The following is a 17,336-nucleotide window of genomic DNA, read 5'->3' on the forward strand; positions in this document are numbered from 1 at the left end:
GTGGGCCTGAGGCAGCAGCCGTTCAAGCAAGGCTCTCATTGGCTGCCTTTCATTTCTGTACCGCCCAATAGCCAAAGCTCTCTGGGCGGTCCACAAACATTACAACCCCCAAAATACAACCTAATTGAAAACATAATATAAAATCTTTAAAATACATTTTTTATGTATATAAAAACAGTTTTAAAGAGCTAAAGAAACAGTTCCAATAAGATACTAGGACGTGATGAAATAACCGGCCTTAAAAGCCCCTCGGTTTGCCATCAAATGTCTGGGCATAGAGGACAGTCTTGAGCTGGCCCCGAAAGGATGGCGGTGTCGGTGGCAGGTGGCGCTCAAAGGGGAGAGCGTTACACGATTGGGGGGGCCACCCCTGAGAAGGCCATCTCTCTGGATTGCTTTGCTCCAGCTGGGCTTATGCAGTATCCCTAACGCAGCCGGTAGCGGCCTCTCTGTAGAAGCTGGGGAGGCCACGCCTGGTCTTGGTTTTCCGGCGTTGCGTTGAAGCAGGAATCGGGGCGAGCGGCTCATTGAGCTTTGCTCCAAAACGGTCCCCGCTTGCTAAAACTGTCACCGGACTTTTTCCTTTAGACCAAAGCTGAACTGCGGCAAGCGCAGCTGAAGCTGTCCGACTCCTCCCAGGCGTGCTCCTCCCTCACCTCCCAGTGGGAGCTCAGCCACCAGAAGGTCAAGGAGCTGGAGCTGGAGCTGCTGAAACAGGCCCAAGCCGCCAAACAGCAAAGCGGCTGGCAAGAGAAACTCGCCCAGGAGAAAGCCAGAGCGACCGAGGCCGAGAAAACGGTCAGTGCGCCAAGCTGAGCGTGTGACCTCCAGCCATTCTGCAGTGGCAGGAGGAAGAGATATCCATTCATTCATCTATCTATCTATCTATCTATCTATCTATCTATCTATCTATCTATCTAAAACGCTTAGGTATGTTTCCGTAAAGGCTTCAGCTGATACAGGTTGCTAAGCAACAGTAACAACATGTATGTCAGCTGATACAGGTTGCTAACCGCCCAGAGAGCTTCGGCTATGGGGCGGTATATAAATTTAATAAATAAATAAAATAAATAAATAAATAAGCCCCTCGCCCGACTCCTCCGGGCTTTCCAAGGTAATCCTACCCCAATTTCTGCCTCTTCGCTCCTCCCCCCTCCCACGAAGGAGGCAGTGCCACGGTCCATGAGCGAGGCACGGCCAGGGCCCTTGGTGGCCAGGTGGGAAGGCCGCTCGCCTACTGCGAGCTGAGACCCTGGCCTAATCTCATGCGAGCTGGGCGGGCGGCCCAAGGCTGACAGGAACCCCGGGGGAGAGGGGGACACCTGTTCCCCCTCCCCCCGACCTCCCTGCCCCCCAGGTCTGCCAGACGGCGCTGTATCGGCGGCCTCCAAGCAGCCCGCACCCCCGCAATGATATTTAATTAATAAACTTTAAGATATGCTACAACGGCGTATGTTACACCGGGTACAGCTCGTTTATTATAACACTTTTATGCGACCCTTTAGCCAAAAAGGCTCTCAAGGTGGCTTACAAAAATATTTCTTAAGACAGTCCCTGCCCACAGGCTTACCGTCTAAAAAAACATGACATAAAAGGAATGGGGATTGGGAGGGAGCAGATGGATTATGGGATATATCAGATGAAACTCTGATGTTCACAGAGAACGGTTTCATGACAGTATGACTTGGATACTGACAAGGTCTTTTTTTCTGTTTTGGCCCGTCTTTTAAAAATAACTCGTGGGTTGCTTCTACGCTAGCCATTTAGTCTACAGCTGTCGTTTTTTTGCTCTCTGGCAAACCTGCCTCCTTCCTGTGTTTTCTTTGGTTCGTTTTTTCATAGCTGTTTTGCAACGTTTAAAATTTAACAACAGCAAACAACAATATGCAGTTGCCCTGCTAGCCTGTCCCGTGTGAATTGGACAGGGCCATTGAGGCTTTTCTGGGCTACTGTGCCTTTAATCTGAAGCTTCCTCCTTGCGCCTTCCTGTTCAGGCAACTATGACGTTAGTGACAAATACTCCGGAGGGATGGGCTTTTTTTTACTGATTTTCTCTCATTTTTTCTTTTCATTTTTAGAATGATTTTTTTTATAGTACTGGTCTTCTATTAAAGAAAGAAAAAGAAAATAGGGAGAGGAAGCCTGTAATTAAAGCCACCTCTGCCCCCATTCCAAGGAATAGGAACCGACTAAGGTGCGCTTATATATCACATATACAAACAGGAAGCTTCTACTTTAAAAGTTGCAGGGGACATTTGCTGTACAAGACTTACTTCTGGAAGCTTCTTGACCACAGGGCTGGGCCTTGTCAGATAATAATGCTCTGTCTTCTGTGTTGCATAGACCTGCCGTCACGCTTCTGTTTCCATGCCTCAGCAGTGCCAAAGGGCCTGAGGGGGGAAACAGTCTTCAAGAGCTACAAGAGACGTCTTCTCTCCACAATTCCCCCTGTTTTTAACTGTTACCTCTCTGGTCCAGTTGAAATGTTTCACCCACGGTTTCATTCTTCTCCTTCCCAGGTTGCGGATCTGCAGCGGAAGCTGAAGGAATCCCACCATCGGGTGCGGCTCTCCGAGACCCACATCTTGGGGAGAAAGCAACTGGAGGAGGACGTGAAGGAGGCCAGAGAAAAGGAGACGAAGGCCCAGAGACAGTTTCAGGAGGAGCAGCGGAAAAGGTAGCACAAGGCCCCGAGGTGCCTCAGTTTCCCCTTCCACAAAGCTGAAAAACGGCGTGTGTGTGCAGCCCTATTTGGGGCGATCGCCCTCATGTATTATTATTATTATTTATTATTATTATTTATTTATATAGCACCATCAATGTACATGGTGCTGTACAGATTACACAGTAAATAGCAAGACCCTGCCGCATAGGCTTACAATCTAATAAAGTTGTAGTAAACAATAAGGAGGGAAAGAGAATGCAAACAGGCACAGGGAAGTGTAAACAGGCACCGGGTAGGGTGAAGCTAACAGTATAGAGTCAGAACAAACTCAATATTTAAAAGCTATAGGGAAAAGAAAAGTTTTTAGCTGAGTTTTAAAAGCTGTGATTGAGTTTGTAGTTCTCAAGTGTTCTGGAAGAGCGTTCCAGGCGTAAGGGGCGTGAGTGGGAAGAGTGGGGCCGAACCCGCTGGCCCCATACACTGCCGTGTCGCCGTCAGCTTGGCTGTGCTCTTTCAAGGCCAGCTGGACATCAGGAAAAACATTTATTTATTTATTTTATTTATTTATTTATTACATTTTTATACCGCCCAATAGCCGAAGCTCTCTGGGCGGTTCACAAAAATTAAAACCACAGTAAAACATCCAACAGTTTAAAACACAATTACGAAATACAGTATAAAAAGCGCAACCAGGATAAAACCACACAGCAAAGTTGATATAGGATTAAAATACAGAGTTAAAACAGTAAAATTTAAATTTAAGTTAAAATTAAGTGTTAAAATACTGAGTGAATAAAAAGGTCTTCAGCTGGCGACGAAAGCAGTACAGTGTAGGCGCCAAGCGGACCTCTCTGGGGAGCTCATTCCACAACCGGGGTGCCACAGCGGAGAAAGCCCTCCTCCTAGTAGCCACCTGCCTCACTTCCTTTGGCAGGGGCTCATGGAGAAGGCCCCCTGTAGATGATCTTAAGGTCCGGGTAGGTACATATGGGAGGAGGCGTTCCTTCCATCCTGACTGTTAGAGCGGTACGACAATGGAACCAATGACCTGGGGAGGTGGTGGGCTCTCCCACCCTAGAGGCCTTCAAGAAGCAGCTGGACAACCATCTGTCAGGGATGCTTTAGGGTGGATTTCTGCATTGAGCAGGGGGTTGGACTCGATGGCCTTAGAGGCCCCTTCCAGCTCTTCTATTCTATGATTCTAAGTGCCCTGGTCAAGACTCAGGTAGTCCCAGGAGGCTCCAAGAGAGAAACCAGGCCAGGCCCAGGCACGAGATTCCAAGCAGAGTTAGCAGGAGACGGCAGAGGCGAGGCCAAAGCGGTCCAGGGGTCAGTCCAGATAAGACATTTGTGCCAAGCATCACAGTATCTGAGAGAAGGTCCAGATGGGCAGGCGAGGCTCTAGGAATCCACAAAGGTCCGGAATATCAAGGCGAAGCACAAGGGTGAAGGTGCTCTTGTTTGCAGCAGAGATCTCCCCTTTGACTGGTTGCTCATCGGCACAGCTGGCTCATGAGGTCGGCGTGTCGCTTTTCAGGGAGGCCCCGTGCTGTGCCCCCCTTTTGCCGTTCAGAGGGATGAGCGATCTCAGGTTCTGTTCCCTGCATTTGGGGGAGCCCGTGAACGACACCAGAGGAGTCTTCTCGATCATCCCAGAACGACAGGCTGAAGTGACAGGAAGCCAGATTCCGCCTGGACATCAGGAAAAACTTCCTGACTGTTAGAGCAGTACAACAATGGAACCCGTTACCAAGGGAGGTTGTGGGCTCTCCCACACTAGAGGCCTTCAAGAGGCAGCCGGACAACCCTCTGTCAGGGATTCTTTAGGGTGGATTCCTGCATTGAGCAGGGGGTTGGACTTGATGGCCTTAGAGGCCCCTTCCAGCTCTTCTATTCTATGATTCTAAGTGCCCTGGTCAAGACTAGTGGACTCGATGGCACTAGAGGCTGAATAAAGTGAAGGCTGGTGGCTTCGAGGTCAGTGGGGCGGTAAATCCACTCTGGCTGTCAGTCAGAAATCTAAAGGAGCGCTCCAAGGTGCTGACACTTTCATTTCCCTAACCGTCCCCCATTGCGGTTCCAGCCTTACCCGAAATGGGGGCGTCAGCCATTTTTGTTCCTCCTGCTGCACGTTAGCCACGACCTTCTGGCTTTTTCTTCTTCTTCATGGTGTGACGTTCCTCCCAGGAAGCTCCTGGACCAGCAGACAGAAGAACTGCAGCAGCAGCTGAGACACTCGCGGGAGAAAGAGACGCAGCTGGCCAGGACCTTTGCTGAGCTGCAGGTCCAGTGTCAGCAACAGGAGGCCCAGTTGCGGGTCTTGGAAGAAGAGAAGAAAACACTCTCTAATGAGGTAAGCAGAGAAACCCCGCAGAATCGGTTGCTGCTCCCATTTTACAGATGGAGAAGTGAGGCTGAGAGACGGAGTGAGTAGAGGCCCAATCCTATGCCTGTTTAGACAGAAAAAAAGTCCTACAACTCCCAGCATAATGCTGGGAGTTGTAGGACTTTTTTTCTGTCTAAACAGGCATAGGATTGCACCCAATGCAAGGTGCCGGACACCCTGCGTGCACTCAAAACAAATTAAAGCTGCAATCCAATGCCTGTTTAGACAGGAAAAAAGACCTAAACTCCTAGCATGGCTAGTTAGGAATTCTGAGAGCTGAAGGACTTTCTTCTGATCTAAATTTGCATAGCATTGCACCCTTAAAAATAAAAGTAAATATTTTGCTTCAAGAAAACCTGGATTCTGCAACCAGTATAAAGTGTGGAAATCTCCCCCTTTTCTCTTATTTTGCCAAAGTTATTCTGCCTCAGACCGCTGGGAAGGATTATATAACATGTGATTTATAAATTAAACAAATGGATATCGGAACCACTTTATTATTGGTCTTTTAAAAACAAAACAAAAAACAAAAAAAGGTTTCCCGTTAATAAACCCAGCTAGTTCCTGAAAAGCAGCTCATGGTATAAAATACAATGACTAATATATATAAGGTGCCTGAAAGCACACAACTACCCAAACCACTAGTGAAGAGAGATGATCAACAAGAAACCTATTTATTATTATACAAAAGTTATAAAAAGGCTGATGTATCCCATAGTTGTTTAACAATAGTGGTGTTGGGTACTATAATACAATAAACCAATAATTGGAATGATATTCCTACTTAAAGACCATACAAGTCTATAATATAGCCCAACAAAATCACACTAACACACTTTAGTGTATTAGACACATTTGGCAATAACATCAGTACATAAACATATATTCACAGATATAATGTAAATAAGGTTTGTTCTTATTATATTTTGTTCTTTCCAGCGTTGTAAGTTGATATTGACAGGATTTTGCAATATATTTCCCGTTTTTGCTGCTCAAGCTTCATCGGAATGAACACCATATCAGGTTAAACCGTCAGTTATGGAATATTCAACGTCCTCAAAGGCTTTATCACGGGGGAGAAAACCCCTCCAATTGAAGGCTGTGAAAAACGCTGCTTTCTGCGTTTTTCTTCAGACCACAGACAGACAGGCCGGCCAAATATATGGTTTTCCATATTGGTTTTGGGGCCAGATATCTCTTCTGGAACAAGCAAACTATTGGGCTGGTTGACGTCCAGGGGGTGGGGCTTCACCCTGAAGGCCCGTCCCCATGACATCACATGCCACTGCCCCACTGTAAGAAAGCCCCTCCGCTCAGAGAGAGGCATGGAACTCTGTGCCTCGCTCTGCTCGGAGAAAGAGGTTTAGCAGGGTCTTGCAGGGGCTGGCTCCTGCAAGCCCCAGCCAAGTGGTGTTGCTCCTTCCCACACGGCTTGCAGCCCAATCAGGATGCGAGCAGCACAGGAAGGGACTCAGCTTGGACTTTCAGGGGCTGTCTCCAAACTGTGCAAGTTTGCAACCAGCAGAACTAACTGGAAACCAGCACCATTCTTTTAGAACGGCTGTTATGTGTACGGCGTGATCGCTGCCCTGTGTTCAGAGCGGCTCCCTTGAGACGGCGCTTGGTCGGAAACCGTCTGAGACCCCCGAATCTCCTTTTTTTTTTCCAGCATCTCCACTGCCAGAAGTATAGTCAGAAGCTCTCGGAGCAGCTCTTGACGTCGCAGCAGGAGAAAGAAACCCTCCACGAAGAGTACGGGAACATCCTGAAGCAGGTGGACGTGTCTATCAGGTGACTGGCGGCACAGGCGTTGCAGCGAAGGGCAAGAGAAACTACCTCCCAAGGTTGTTGTGAGGATAAAACGGAGAGGAGGTTTCCCCTGGGGTTCCTCGCAAGAGTTAAAAGGGGAGGATGTGGGGTACACCTAGGGGGTGACCATGTCACACCAGTTTTAAAATCTCTTCACTAGCTGCCAATTAGTTTCTGGGTGAAGTATAAAGTGTTGGTTATCACCTTTAAAGCCCTACATGGGCCATAGCTAGACCTAAGGTTTATCCCAGGATCATCCCGGGTTTGCCCCTGCCTGAGCACTGGATCCCCTGTGTGGCAGTTAGATGAACAGGTTTGACCCCAGGACAATCCTGGGATAAACCTTAGGTCTAGCTATGGCCGTGGTTTGGGTCCAGGCTACCTGCGGGATCGTCTTCTCCCATACAATCCGCCCCGCACACTCAGGTTCTCCGGGAGGAATCTACTTCAGTCAGCCAAAACTAGATTAACAACTGTTACCCAGAGGACCTTCTCTGCTGCCGCTCCCAGATTGTGGAATGGCCTGCAGGGAGAGATTTGCCAATTTAACACTCTTTTTGAATTAAAAAAAGCTGTAAAGACTGATCTCTTCCGGCAGGCCTACCCAGTCGAATTTTAAGATATTGGACTGTTATTTTAATATTGTATTAGTTTGATATGTTTTAATCAGTTTTATGTATTTTATGGTATTTGTATCTAATGTTGTTCCCCACCTTGATCCAGAGGCTGAGGCGGGTAAGAAATTAATTAATTATTATTATTATTATTAGGATGTAACAGAAATAATAAATAAACTCTCTCATGTATTTATCCTTTTCGGCTGCAAGTGAGATCTGACATGTTTTTAACATCATCTTGGTTCAGCTTGATAGTTTTTCCTTGCTGCTGTTTTACAGAAAGTGTGGCGGGGATTTGCCCTTTTGGGTGGCCCCAATCCCCCTACTACTTCCATAGCAGTAGCCGCTGTGGGGCTGCAGCTTAGCGGCTGTATCCTGCACATGCCTGGCAGGTGGATGTGGCTGCCTGGGTCCCGCGGCACAGGGTTTTCTTTAGTGTGCAGTTGGACACAAAATGTGCAGTCGGGGAAAAAAATGTGCAGTTGGAAATCTGATAATGTGCAGTTGAAAAAAGTAGCGGGGGGAAATAAGACACGTGTTATGTGGATGTGTTTATTAAGACCTTAACAACAGACAAAGTCAGGGATGGCATGTGACACAGATTATATAAGGATGCAGGTGAAAGAGCCCTTGGTGGTGTGACTGGCGTTGTTGGGTCCTGTGACTGGGTTGCCTGAATAGACGTGGGTCTATTGCATGGTCTGGTCCCTCTGTGTCCTGTGTCCTGTTGCTGGTTAGCATCGGCTTCAGGTTGGGAGGTTTTCTGTAGGCCAGGACCGGTCTGCCTCCCAAGGCTTGTGAGAACGAAGTGTCTGTGCTGACGATGGGTTGGAGTTCACTGATGATCCGTTGCAGTGGTTTCAATTGGGGGCTGTAGGTGACCACCAGTGGTGTGCTTCTCTTGGTCTGTCGTCCTTCCTGGGTGTGGCCCTGTCAATCTGTCTTGAAGTTTAAGGTGCTACTTGTGTTGGTGATCATCTGTCCAGTCGTGAAAGAGAAATAATGTGTTTGGCTTGGGCGCAGGGGCAGTGGTGGGAGGGTCTCTGACAGGGCATTTGCGCAGTTGGAAAATTTGCTTTCAAAAACCCCCTGCAACGGCTGAGCTGTTTCTGACGCTCTTGTCGGCTGGACTCTCCATCCTCAGGAAGCACAACGAGCGGCAGCTTCGGCACAAGGCCAAACTCCGGCGGGCGAAGGAGACGTTCATCTACGAAGTGAGGCAGCGGGACGGGCGGATCCGACACCTTGAAAACGAAGCCAAGTTGTCGAAGAACCAAGCGGAAAAGGTGAGAACTCGGGGATACTAGGAGGGATACGAGGAGAAGAGAAAAGGGGATACTAGGAGGAGACGTTCCTCCAACACACCCAGAGGGAAACAGGTCGGGGAAGTGTTTTGCGTGTGTGTAAAAAAAAATGAATTCCTATCAAAAATCCTCTTTCCAGCAAAACCTCATCATCTGAAGCTAATTTTAGAACTCCAACTTCAATCCTATTAAATCAGAGTTCATACATGTATATTGGTGCTGTATCCAGGCTTAGAGAGAGGCATCTGAAATCAAAAGAACTTAAAATTAGTCATGACCTGTTGATTTCAGTGGGTCTACTCTAAAATTGACTAGTTCTGGATTGATCCCATTTAGTTTGGTCAGCCAAAACATTAGACAAAATAAATAAAATTTCCACTACGATCTACTAATCAATACAGTGTCTTGTACTGCAAAGTAGCCGGCACGTCAAAAATTAAAGTATCTTACATTTTATGTATTTGTTTATTTATATCATTTCTATACCGCCCGATAGCCAAAGCTCTCTGGGTGGTTCACAAAAATTAAAACCACGACATACAGCATAAAATATAAAACATGGAGGCTTAAAACTACAATGTAAAAAAATACAGCCGGAATAAAACTGAGCAGCAATGCAGAGATTTAAAATAAAGATTTAAAATAGTCGAGACGGGGATGCTAAAATGCATGGGGAAAAGAAAAGGCTTTCACCTGGCGCTGGAAAGAGTATAATGTAGGTGCCAAGCGAACCTCCTTAGGGAGCTCATTCCACAGCCGGGGTGCCACGGCAGAAAAGGCCCTGCTCCTGGTAGCGTTCTGCCTCACTTCCTTTGGCAGGGGCTCACGGAGAAGGACTCCTGAAGATGATCTTAGGGTCCAGGCAGGTACATATGGGGGGAAGCGTTCCTTCAGATAGCCTGGCCCCAAGCCATTTAAACCTTTGAATGCTAATACCAGCACCCCAGACATGAACTGGCAACAAGCGCAGCTGGAAAAATGCTGGCACGACGTGGACTTGTTGGCCAGTCCCGTTAACAATCTCGCTGCCCTGTTTTGGAAGTTTCTGGACCGTTCTCAAAGGCAGCCCCGCGTATAACGGCATTGCAGTAAAGACAAGAGGTTACCAGAGCATGGATAACTGTAGCTAAGCTATCTCTGTCCAGGTATACTGGTCAGATATACTGCAACTGCGTTCCCACTGTGCCTGTTGTGCCAGCCATGGTGGCCGCTTAGCGCAATGGGGGTGGTGGGGGGTTGCAGTTCTAAAAACAATCCCAGAAACGAGCAGAAATGCTCACTTCTGGATCGGGACAGAGTTCCCGCTCATTTCTGGGGTTATTTTTAGAATGGCAAAAGCCCTGTTGCACCAGTACAGCCTTCCTCAACCTGGGGCGCTCCAGATGTGTTGGACTACAACTCCCAGAATGCCCCAGCCAGGAGGTGCAGTCCAACACATCTGGAGCGCCCCAGGTTGAGGAAGGCTGCACCAGTAGATGTCTCGCCTGGCAGATGGGTAGTGTGGTGTAGTGGTTATGTTCTGGAGGGGATTTGGGGTGGGTAGGTTGAGAGGCGAGGAGAATGTAGAAACCTGGAAACTGGTTCCAGCGATAGACCTTTACTACCCGACTGCCCTCCACACAGGACCACGGGCTGATCAGGCGGGTGACCACCGAGAACGAGAGTTTGCTCCAAGAGAAAAGGAACCTTTTGCAGCAGCTCCATGACGTCGAAGAAGCCGAGCGGAGCAACAAACAGGTCCTCTCCACCATCCAGAGCAGGTAACAGCAGCTTCAATGATCTCGAATGGATTACAAACCCACAATTTTCAGAAGAGCTACCCCGACCACCTTGGTCTTGTCTCTCTCTATAAAACACTAAGGCGATGCGTGGCACAATTCCAAGGAAGAACTTTGCGTTGCTCAGCAACAGGCGCTATGAGAAGAACTTTGCGTTGCTCAGCAACAGGATATATAAACACAACTGATTCAGCTGGCATTGAATCTTATCATTGCTGAACCAGTGGCCTCGCACCCGGCTATTCCAAGCACCCGCAGAAAAGCCAGTAAAGTAGGCTAATGTACTAGCGCACATTAAACTAAGCTAGTTTTATTTATTTATTAAAATGTGTACATTGCACTTTTTTCTCCAAAAGCAGCCAAGGCAGTGCACCGCTTTTATATTTATTTATTTTCCTTTTTACTTACTTTTTGCCTTACCTATCTTCTCATCCTCCAGATGTATTGAGACTACAATTCCTGTAATTGCTGGGGCATTATGGGAGTAGTAGTCCAACATATCTGGAGGGCACCAGGCTGGGGAAGGTTGCTTGATATAAAGCCATTATCATCTCCGGTATACGACTCAGAACAGGCCATGTCTCTGCTTCTGGATTGTAGACACGTGTTAAGCATCCGTAACAGCAGCCCTTGATTTCTTTCCTCCTTCAGTGGTAGAGCCGCTGCTTTGCATGCAAAAGGTCCTGGGTTCAATCCTCGCCATCTCCAGATAGGCAGGGAAAGATTTGCGTATGAATCCCTGGAGAGCTGTCGCTGCCAGTCAGTGTAGACAATACTGGGCCAGGTGGACCAAAGGTCTGACTCAGCGCAAGGCAGCTTATTCGGATTCCTTCTTTGACCTGGACCCTCTGAGCAACACCTTAATGATCTCTGCCTCCTAAAGAGTCCCACCTTCCTTCTTTTTACCTTCCCCTTCCCAATAACGTGGGGCGAGTGACACCCCAGACACTTGTGGCTTAACACAACAGTTTACTAGTGAATTAAACAACCAAATTACAATGAAGGTACTTAGTCAATAGAGGGATACAAAGGGCATTAAAAGAAAATAGAAGTTGCAAAAACACAAGTTCTTTTACCCTAAGCTGCACCTATGCTCCTTCAAGCTGCTTCTTTCTGCTCCTCCCTTATGCTCTGGTTTTTCTCTGTCTCTTTCCTGGCTGCTTCTCTCACTGTTTTATACCCTTTCCCCCCAAAACAGAATGCACGGCTCCATCTCTGAAGAAATGAAACTTCACTGGGGCAATGAAACAATTCCTCTCAGGGATACCCTCTCCCAACTGAAAAACTCTAGGCCTCAGTAGGCCTCAAACCTCCACGCGGTTTCTTGGGTAGAGGTTTGGCAGGCACTTTATGGACGAGGCCCATCGCCCAGTGGGAGAGCGCCTGCTTTGTATGCAGAAGGTCTTGGCCTCTCCAGGTTAGGGGTAGGAAAGCCCCTCTCTGAACCTCTGAAGAGCTTCTGCCAGCCAGCAGAGGCAACACTGGACTCCAAGCATTGGCAAGCGTGGCGCTGACGCTTCTTTCTCTCCGCGGCATTTTCCAGAGTGCGGTTTTTGGATGAAGAAAACAAGCAGCTCCAGGAGCGGACCCTCCAGCTGGCCACTCAGGTTGGAGTCCTAGAGCGCGCGCTGAGGAACATTCACAGCCACAGCTTGGAAGTAAGAAAACGCTGGTTTAATCTCGTCCGCGGCAGAATTGGCTGCCGGACCCTCGACCCGCCATCTCTCTCCAATAATAATAATAATAATAATAATAATAATAATAATAATATATTTATTTCTTACCTGTCTCTCCCTTTGGATCGAGGCAGGGAACAACATTAGTGCAACAAATCAGCACATCTTAAAAATTCTTGGTTTTGCATTCATCGAAAGGCGGCTTTAAAGACTAGCCTTTTCCGGCAGGCCTATCCAGATCGAAGTAAAATCAAGAATTTGTAAGATGTATTGATTCCTGTTCTAATGTTGTTCCCCGCCTTGATCCAAAGGGAGAGGCGGGTAAGAAATAAATATATTATTATTATTATTATTATTATTATTATTATTATTATTATTATTATTAGGGTAGGCCTGCCGGAAGAGGCTACTCTTTAAAGCTGTCTGAAACTTGGAGAGAGTATTAAGTTTATGAATCTCCTCCGGCAGGCCATTCAACAGTCTGGGGGCGGCAGAAGAAAAGGTCCTCTGGATAACAGTGGTCAGACTAATTTTGGCTGAGTGAAGCAAGTTCTCTCCAGAGGACCTGAGTGTGAGGGGCGGATTGTACGGGAGAAGGCGATCCCACAGGTAACCTGGGCCCAAACCATGTAGGGCTTTAAAGGTGATAATCAACACTTTGTACTTCACCCAGAAACTAATTGGCAGCCAGTGAAGAGATTTTAAAACTGGTGTAATGTGGTCCCCCTCTAGATGTACCAGTGACCAACCTGGCTGCCATATGCGGATTGACCCAAGACAGGACGTCTTTATGGCCTACCTCAGGGCAAACGGCAGTCCGTCAACCCTCCACGCTTTCCCTCTGCCTTCTCTAGGAATTACTTGCACTCATTTCAATTCATTTATTTCATTTCTATACAGCCCCATAGCCGAAGCTCTCGCAGAAATTAAAAGCCGTTAAAAATACGTTTTGCAAAGTACAAACCCATTTACATAAAAACATACCAACATAGACAGCATACATCAAAAATCATTTTTAGACGATCAACCAAAGGCAATTTGCACTCATATCTCAGCCGTGATTTCCCTCATAGTGTTTTATTTGCCAACAAACGTTTGCAAAAAAACAAAACCCCACTCCAAAACAGAAAGGAATTTGGGTTGAGTGTTGCTGTTCAGGCAATTTTGAAACCCACTCTGAAAACTGTGGCAGTACGGCTGCAACATTTAGGGCGCAATCCTATTCTTGTTTAGACAGAAAAAAAGTGAAGGCATGGAAGCACAGCCAGGACAGTCATGCTTCCGGTCAAAGAATCCTGGGAAATGTAGTGTTGTCAGGATCCTGAGTGTTCTTTGTTTCTTCACAGGACTTTTAAGAGCACAAGTTTTGGGCCAGTGTTACAACACATAAACAGGCATGAAAGCAGTTAGAATTTCTCCCATGATGTGATCTATCCCCATCCGCATCTCAGTGGTGGTGGTATTTATTTATAATATTTATTTATTTATCATATTTATATACCGCTCCCCATTCAAGAGTTTCGGAGTGATGGAGAAATTGAATAAAACATAAATACAAACAGAATAAAAGCACATTAAAAGTAGGCGACGGAAGGCATACAAAGTGGGCGCCTGCCTGACCTCCAGAGGCAGGGAATTCCGTAAGATGGGGCCACCACGCTGAAGGCTCTTCCCCTGGTGGACTCCAGTTGGACAGTATGTCTACGTTGGGACCACCAGACACATGCCCTCAGAGACCGGGCAGGTTGATCTGTTGCTTCTCATTTGAACCAAATTTCAGAGCAGTTTATAAAAGAATAAAATCAAATATCAATGAAACAGACCACCCGCGCACATCCACACACAAGAGGGCTATTTTCTTTCCATCTTTGGTACCCCGGAGTTTAGTACGCCGTCACTCTGACAGACAGCATCCTGGTTTGTTCAAAGTGCTTTCCTCTGTGCATGTTACCCTTTTCCAGGAACTGAAAAGCCTCGGTTTCTCCGACTGCCAGCTGCAAAGCAAGATGCTGCCTCTTCCCAACGTAAGGTACTGTACCAGGTACTCGGGTGTGTGGGTTGGGCAGTGCTGCGAGGCAGCGATCGGTTGGATGGAGAAGGAAAGCACTTGCTTAGAATCATAGAATTGTAGAGTTGGAAGGGGCCTCTAAGGCCGTCGAGTCCAACTCCTTGCTCAATGCAGGAATCCACCTCAAAGCATCCCTGACAGATGGTTGTCCAGCTGCCTCTTGCAGGCCACCAGTGTGGGAGAGACCACAACCTCCCTAGGCCATGGGTTCCATTGTACTGCTCTAACAGTCAGGACGTTTTTCCTGATGCCCAGCCGGAATCTGGCTTCCTGTCACTTAAGCCCATGATTCTGTGTCCTGCACTCCGGCACACTGGCTGTGGAATGATCTCCCTAGAGAACTGGGCATGTTTAGCCTGGAGAAGAGAAGATTGAGGGGAGACATGAGAGCACTCTTCAAAGACTTAAAAGGTTGTCACACAGAGGAGGGCCAGGATGTCTTCTCGATCCTTCCAGAGTGCAGGACACGGAATAACGGGCTCAAGTGACAGGAAGCCAGATTCCAGCTGGACATCAGGAAAAACTTCCTGACTGTTAGAGCAGTACGACAATGGAATCAGTTGCCTGGTGAGGTTGTGGCCTCTCCCACACTAGAGGTCTTCAAGAGGCAGCTGGACAACCACCTGTCAGGGATGCTTTAGGGTGGATTCTTGCATTGAGCAGGGGGTTGGACTCGATGGCCTTGTAGGCCCCTTCCAACTCTGCTATTCTATGACCTCCCTAGGCCATTGGTTCCATTGCTGTACTGCTCTAACAGTAGCTTCTCTGTGCTAGGCAGAAAGGGTTAGAATGGCTTCAGTGTAGGGCTGAGCAAGCGGATGGAGAAACTATTACCCTAAGGTCGGCTGAGGGTGTTTGGGCAAGACACCTTCCGTGCCCCCCCTTCCTCAATGAGTCTACCTTCTTATCACCGTTGTCATCACCTGCTGCGGCTCATTTTCTTTTTCATCACTGTGACCAACTTGCTTGCGTGACAGACAGAGAGACAGTGAGCAAGCAGGCCATGGCGTCTCCTCCTCCTCCTCTGCACCATTGTCTGGGCCAGAGTGAGAGGCAGGTGAACAAGCAGGTTGCAACGACAATGAGGCCTTGCCCCCAAGTCCATCTGCTCTAGTGCTAATGCAGTGCATTTAGTTGCCAAGAGCTGCCGTGTCCTGAGTTCAAATCCAACCACAGATGAGATGATTAGCTTGTCTCTCAGGCTGTTTTATGTCTACATTGTGGGAATATCGATACTGGCCTTCCTTACAGCTGGGGTCGGAAGAAGGTAGATCTCCAGGTGTTTTGGACTTCAACTCCCAGAAGCCTTTGCCAGCGTGGTCAGGAGTGTTGGGGGCAGAAGTGCAGAACATCTGGAGATCTGCTTTCTGCCCACTCCCCCCCCCTTTACAGAACTGTTGCAAGGTTCGCTGCCCCCCAGTATAATGCTTTTGCTGTCCCAGCTCAATCTACCTCACAAGGTTGTTGTGAGGGTACAATGAAAGGACTCCAGTGGTGCTGCCCTCAGCTCCTTGGGAGGAAAATCCTGGAGATAAATGTAATCTTTAAAAAAATGCATGTGAAGCACTTCTCAAAACACTGCAATGCTTATTAAACAGAAAGTGTTTTCATTTTTTCATTTCTTTTATTACATTTTTTCAGGGGTGGAAAACCTCAGGCACAGGGATTAATTGGATGCTCCCCCCCCCAAGCGCTGACCTTTGGGTGGTTTTCTAGCGTTTGTGCCACCAAGCCCTGGATCTTTGATATGTGGGGCTAGCTGTGGGTTAAGAAATGCACTCTCAGTGTGCTCAGAGACACTGCCTTTTTCTACAACTGCCTCCAGTGTTTCCGTAGCGAGAACTGGTCCTGGGCTTAAAATCTAAGCCTCTGCTGATCTCTTTAGCAGGCTGATCTCTTGTGGGGTGGGGAGGAATGGAGACGGACGAGACGACGCTGTGACGTGGAGGGACCCACCCAAGGCTCATGACTTCTCTTTCAGGTTCTCGGTGACGGGGCTTTCGGACTCTTGCGGCCTCCTGAAAGCCATCCAGGATGGCAGGACTGAGGATGCCACCGAACGGTCCCTCCTCTCACCGTTGCCTTTCCAGCCGTCGGAGATTGGCTATTTAAACGTCACTTCTCCGGGGGATACCGCAGACGTCCGCAAGGAGGAACCGAGTCAGCCTTCCTGCTGTGATCACGTCTAGGGGCAAAGAAAGGCTTTTTGAAGAGCACCGCAGAGACCCTGAGATGTGGCTTCCTATTTGTCAGACGGCTTTATGAGACTTTTAATTGTAAACAAAGAGCTACAGTGTTAAAATACCTTACCTTTTTTAAAAAAACTTTTGACTTGTACACTAGTAGCCATGAGTCTTTATCCTGTGCTGGGTTTTTTAAAAAATACATTCTCAAAAGTTTTCTGCTATTGCAACTGACTTTCTGGACCAAGAGGGGCTCAGCAGCGCCAGTCTCTGCGTGCGTCTTCCCTTCTCATGGCTGTAAAAACTTGACTTAGATTGGACGTGTTGCCATCTTCACTGCCAGGAGGGTGGAATCTCTTTAATTTCAGAGAAGCTCTCAGTGAGCGAGGCCAAAATCCCACCACATTTTAGCATCAAGCTCTTGCTTCCAGTAACTAAGGCTTCCAAAGAGGCGCATTTCGACCTTTTAGAAAGGGGAAAACCCACTTAAAAGCTAGGAAAGGGTTTGGGGCCACGAGAACAGGCGTATGGCCATCTGGGAAATCCCGGAGACCTGGATTCAGCCCCTGTGCCTGAGATTCTTCAACGCTGCTGTATGCACTCAGCGCAGAATAAATGAGGGGTCATATCATAGCCCCTCAATCTCAAGACATTTATCTTGGATTCATTAGGGCAGAGTCCTATGCCTTCCATTATAACATGGAGAGTGGACTCATATAGATCCTGTTCACATGTAACGGCATAAAGCGTGGGTTAATTAACCCACGATTTGCTGGGTTGCCTGCTGCTGCTCTTTTGAATATGCAACCTCCGATTGGCACAATTGTAAGTTACTTTGAGATGTGCAAAC

The 17,336-nt window shown here is 47.7% G+C and overlaps 1 protein-coding gene across 1 annotated transcript in view; it reads left to right on the plus strand.

The window, feature by feature from the left end:
• Positions 1–16,544, plus strand: part of CCDC30 (coiled-coil domain containing 30) — a 41,911-nt gene extending 25,367 nt beyond the window's left edge. Inside the window, exons 13-21 of the mRNA XM_063145308.1 lie at positions 589–798; positions 2,520–2,677; positions 4,853–5,018; positions 6,721–6,842; positions 8,622–8,763; positions 10,405–10,541; positions 12,103–12,217; positions 14,197–14,264; positions 16,285–16,544. Of these exons, the coding sequence (XP_063001378.1) occupies positions 589–798; positions 2,520–2,677; positions 4,853–5,018; positions 6,721–6,842; positions 8,622–8,763; positions 10,405–10,541; positions 12,103–12,217; positions 14,197–14,264; positions 16,285–16,492 (1,326 nt within the window). The 3' untranslated portion in view covers positions 16,493–16,544. The remainder of the gene's footprint in view (positions 1–588; positions 799–2,519; positions 2,678–4,852; positions 5,019–6,720; positions 6,843–8,621; positions 8,764–10,404; positions 10,542–12,102; positions 12,218–14,196; positions 14,265–16,284) is intronic.
• Positions 16,545–17,336: the final 792 nt, after the last annotated feature.

Source organism: Elgaria multicarinata, chromosome 20 (genome assembly GCF_023053635.1).
Source record: "Elgaria multicarinata webbii isolate HBS135686 ecotype San Diego chromosome 20, rElgMul1.1.pri, whole genome shotgun sequence".
Classification (NCBI taxonomy): domain Eukaryota; kingdom Metazoa; phylum Chordata; class Lepidosauria; order Squamata; family Anguidae; genus Elgaria; species Elgaria multicarinata.